The following is a 4,783-nucleotide window of genomic DNA, read 5'->3' as shown; positions in this document are numbered from 1 at the left end:
TGTGGCCTCATCCACAGAGAGCAGAGAGCTGTGGCCTCAACCACAGAGAGCAGAGAGCTGTGGCCTCAACCACAGAGAGCAGAGAGCTGTGGCCTCATCCACAGAGAGCAGAGAGCTGTGGCCTCAACCACAGAGAGCAGAGAGCTGTGGCCTCATCCACAGAGAGCAGAGAGCTGTGGCCTCATCCACAGAGAGCAGAGAGCTGTGGCCTCATCCACAGAGAGCAGAGAGCTGTGGCCTCATCCACAGAGAGCAGAGAGCTGTGGCCTCATCCACAGAGAGCAGAGAGCTGTGGCCTCATCCACAGAGAGCAGAGAGCTGTGGCCTCAACCACAGAGAGCAGAGAGCTGTGGCCTCAACCACAGAGAGCAGAGAGCTGTGGCCTCAACCACAGAGAGCAGAGAGCTGTGGCCTCATCCACAGAGAGCAGAGAGCTGTGGCCTCATCCACAGAGAGCAGAGAGCTGTGGCCTCATCCACAGAGAGCAGAGAGCTGTGGCCTCTTCCACAGAGAGCAGAGAGCTGTGGCCTCATCCACAGAGAGCAGAGAGCTGTGGCCTCAACCACTCTAATTCTCCAGCTCATAAAGTAGCAGCATGATGTTAGACGCTGCTGCTGGACGTCCATTATGAGCTTCACTGTGTCCTGAACACAATGAAGACTGTATGACGATGGTTCGTTCTGAGAGGATGTGTCTATATCATCACGTATGGTGGAGCCTCTACGTACAAAATCAGCTAGACATAACAAGGTCGATGTGAGGGTTATATCCGGCTGTGATACAGAGTGGAATGTGTGTGTGTGTGTGTGTGTGTGTGTGTGTGTGTGTGTGTGTGTGTGTGTGTGTGTGTGTGTGTGTGTGTGTGTGTGTGTGTGTGTGTGTGTGTGTGTGTGTGTGTGTGTGTGTGTGCGTGGATTTTTCATCAGCGGTAGCAGTGGGCGTGGCTAATGGTGTGGTCTCTGACCAAAACCTTTTAGAGGCCCTCTTGGTTGCAGAGACAAAATGTGTCTGTTTTCAAGCAAATTTGCTCCAATTCTACACATTCTGCCATGTCTTATGCCATGTTCTCATGCTATCTGAGTGACTCTAACATTACAACAAAATCAATGGGGCCCCCTATGACATGACATTTTTGGAATGTTAGATCCACCCCGACTCTAGTTTTTATTTATGTGGTTGTTAGTTCTCAAAGATGATCTTATTTAAAAATATACAGCTCCATTATCTTTTCTACATACTTTATATCTGGTTTTAGTCGTTTAAGTTTACATTGAAAACGTTTTACCAGCCCGCCGCTGCTAAATGAATATGGAGAAAACACTGGTGTGTGCTAGCTTCAGTGTTAGCTGTTATATAGAGCCTCGTCATGACTGAAGTTAGCAAACAACACCCCTGCCATCTTCCTCCCACGCTGCTGTATTACAAACACCGATGTCATCTTCCTCCCAAGCTGCTGTATTACAAACAACACCCCTGTCATCTTCCTCCCACGCTGCTGTATTACAAACAACACCCCTGTCATCTTCCTCCCACGCTGCTGTATTACAAACACCCCTGTCATCTTCCTCCCACACTGCTGTATTACAAACAACACCCCTGTCATCTTCCTCCCACGCTGCTGTATTACAAACAACACCCCTGTCATCTTCCTCCCACGCTGCTGTATTACAAACAACACCCCTGTCATCTTCCTCCCACGCTGCTGTATTACAAACAACACCCCTGTCATCTTCCTCCCACACTGCTGTATTACAAACACCCCTGTCATCTTCCTCCCACACTGCTGTATTACAAACAACCCTGTCATCTTCCTCCCACACTGCTGTATTACAAACAACACTCCTGTCATCTTCCTCCCACGCTGCTGTATTATAAACAACACCCCTGTCATCTTCCTCCCACACTGCTGTACTACAAACAACACCCCTGTCATCTTCCTCCCACACTGCTGTATTACAAACAACACCCCTGTCATCTTCCTCCCACACTGCTGTATTACAAACAACACCCCTGTCATCTCCCCCTCCCACGCTGCTGTATTACAAACAACACCCCTGTCATCTTCCTCCCACGCTGCTGTATTACAAACACCCTGTCATCTTCCTCCCACGCTGCTGTATTACAAACAACACTCCTGTCATCTTCCTCCCACGCTGCTGTATTACAAACAACACCCCTGTCATCTTCCTCCCACACTGCTGTATTACAAACAACACCCCTGTCATCTTCCTCCCACACTGCTGTATTACAAACACCACCCCTGTCATCTTCCTCCCACACTGCTGTATTACAAACAACACCCCTGTCATCTTCCTCCCACACTGCTGTATTACAAACAACACCCCTGTCATCTTCCTCCCACACTGCTGTATTACAAACAACACCCCTGTCATCATCCTCCCACACTGCTGTATTACAAACACCCCTGTCATCTTCCTCCCACACTGCTGTATTACAAACACCCTGTCATCTTCCTCCCACGCTGCTGTATTACAAACAACACCCCTGTCATCTTCCTCCCACGCTGCTGTATTACAAACAACACCCCTGTCATCTTCCTCCCACACTGCTGTATTACAAACAACACCCCTGTCATCTTCCTCCCACGCTGCTGTATTACAAACAACACCCCTGTCATCTTCCTCCCACACTGCTGTATTACAAACACCCCTGTCATCTTCCTCCCACGCTGCTGTATTACAAACACCCCTGTCATCTTCCTCCCACACTGCTGTATTACAAACAACACCCCTGTCATCTTCCTCCCACGCTGCTGTATTACAAACACCCCTGTCATCTTCCTCCCACACTGCTGTATTACAAACAACACCCCTGTCATCTTCCTCCCACGCTGCTGTATTACAAACACCCCTGTCATCTTCCTCCCACACTGCTGTATTACAAACAACACCCCTGTCATCTTCCTCCCACGCTGCTGTATTACAAACACCCCTGTCATCTTCCTCCCACACTGCTGTATTACAAACAACACCCCTGTCATCTTCCTCCCACGCTGCTGTATTACAAACAACACCCCTGTCATCTTCCTCCCACGCTGCTGTATTACAAACAACACCCCTGTCATCTTCCTCCCACACTGCTGTATTACAAACACCCCTGTCATCTTCCTCCCACGCTGCTGTATTACAAACAACACCCCTGTCATCTTCCTCCCACGCTGCTGTATTACAAACAACACCCCTGTCATCTTCCTCCCACGCTGCTGTATTACAAACACCCCTGTCATCTTCCTCCCACGCTGCTGTATTACAAACAACACCCCTGTCATCTTCCTCCCACGCTGCTGTATTACAAACAACACCCCTATCATCTTCCTCCCACGCTGCTGTATTACCAACAACACCCTTGTCATCTTCCTCCCACGCTGCTGTATTACAAACAACACCCCTGTCATCTTCCTCCCACACTGCTGTATTACAAACACCCCTGTCATCTTCCTCCCACACTGCTGTATTACAAACAACCCTGTCATCTTCCTCCCACACTGCTGTATTACAAACAACACTCCTGTCATCTTCCTCCCACGCTGCTGTATTATAAACAACACCCCTGTCATCTTCCTCCCACACTGCTGTACTACAAACAACACCCCTGTCATCTTCCTCCCACACTGCTGTATTACAAACAACACCCCTGTCATCTTCCTCCCACACTGCTGTATTACAAACACACCCCTGTCATCTCCCCCTCCCACGCTGCTGTATTACAAACAACACCCCTGTCATCTTCCTCCCACGCTGCTGTATTACAAACACCCTGTCATCTTCCTCCCACGCTGCTGTATTACAAACAACACTCCTGTCATCTTCCTCCCACGCTGCTGTATTACAAACAACACCCCTGTCATCTTCCTCCACACTGCTGTATTACAAACAACACCCCTGTCTCTTCCTCCCACACTGCTGTATTTCAAACACCACCCCTGTCATCTTCCTCCCACACTGCTGTATTACAAACACCCCTGTCATCTTCCTCCCACACCTCTGTATTACAAACAACACCCCTGTCATCTCTCCTCCACACTGCTGTATTACAAACACCCCTGTCATCTTCCTCCCACACTGCTGTATTACAAACACCCTGTCATCTTCCTCCCACGCTGCTGTATTACAAACAACACCCCTGTCATCTTCCTCCCACGCTGCTGTATTACAAACAACACCCCTGTCATCTTCCTCCCACACTGCTGTATTACAACAACACCCCTGTCATCTTCCTCCCCCGCTGCTGTATTACAACAACACCCCTGTCATCTTCCTCCCACACTGCTGTATTACAAACACCCCCTGTCATCTTCCTCCCACCTGCTGTATTACAACAACACCCCTGTCATCTTCCTCCCACACGCTGCTGTATTACAAACACCCCTGTCATCTTCCTCCCCACTGCTGTATTACAAAACACCCACCCTGTCATCTTCCTCCCACGCTGCTGTATTACAAACAACACCTTCTCTTTCCTTTCCTCCCTCCCACGCTGCTGTTTACAAACAAACACACCCCACCGACAAACAACACCCTGTCTACTTCCTCCCAGCACTGCTGTATTACAAACACACCCCTGTCATCTTCCCTCCAACGCTGCTGTATTACAAACAACACCCCTGTCATCTTCCTCCCACGCTGCTGTATTACAAACAACACCCCTGTCATCTTCCTCCCATGCTGTAGTATTAATCATTCCTCCCATGCCTGCTGTATATTACAAACAACACCCTGTCATCTTCCTATCCTCCTCCCACGCTGCGTGTATTACAAACAAA

At 49.1% G+C, this 4,783-nt stretch overlaps 1 protein-coding gene across 1 annotated transcript in view; it reads left to right on the top strand.

Moving 5' to 3' along the window:
* Window positions 1-670: 670 nt before the first annotated feature.
* The window catches only part of LOC120062940 (calcium/calmodulin-dependent protein kinase type II subunit beta-like), a 27,208-nt gene continuing 23,095 nt past the window's right edge, over window positions 671-4,783 (top strand). Inside the window, exon 1 of the mRNA XM_039012992.1 lies at window positions 671-706. Within this exon, the coding sequence (XP_038868920.1) occupies window positions 671-706 (36 nt within the window). The remainder of the gene's footprint in view (window positions 707-4,783) is intronic.

The sequence above is a fragment of the Salvelinus namaycush genome, chromosome 18 (genome assembly GCF_016432855.1).
Source record: "Salvelinus namaycush isolate Seneca chromosome 18, SaNama_1.0, whole genome shotgun sequence".
NCBI classification, from domain to species: Eukaryota; Metazoa; Chordata; class Actinopteri; order Salmoniformes; family Salmonidae; genus Salvelinus; species Salvelinus namaycush.
Note: the sequence above shows the minus strand (reverse complement) of the source record. Positions and strands in the feature narration are given on the sequence as shown.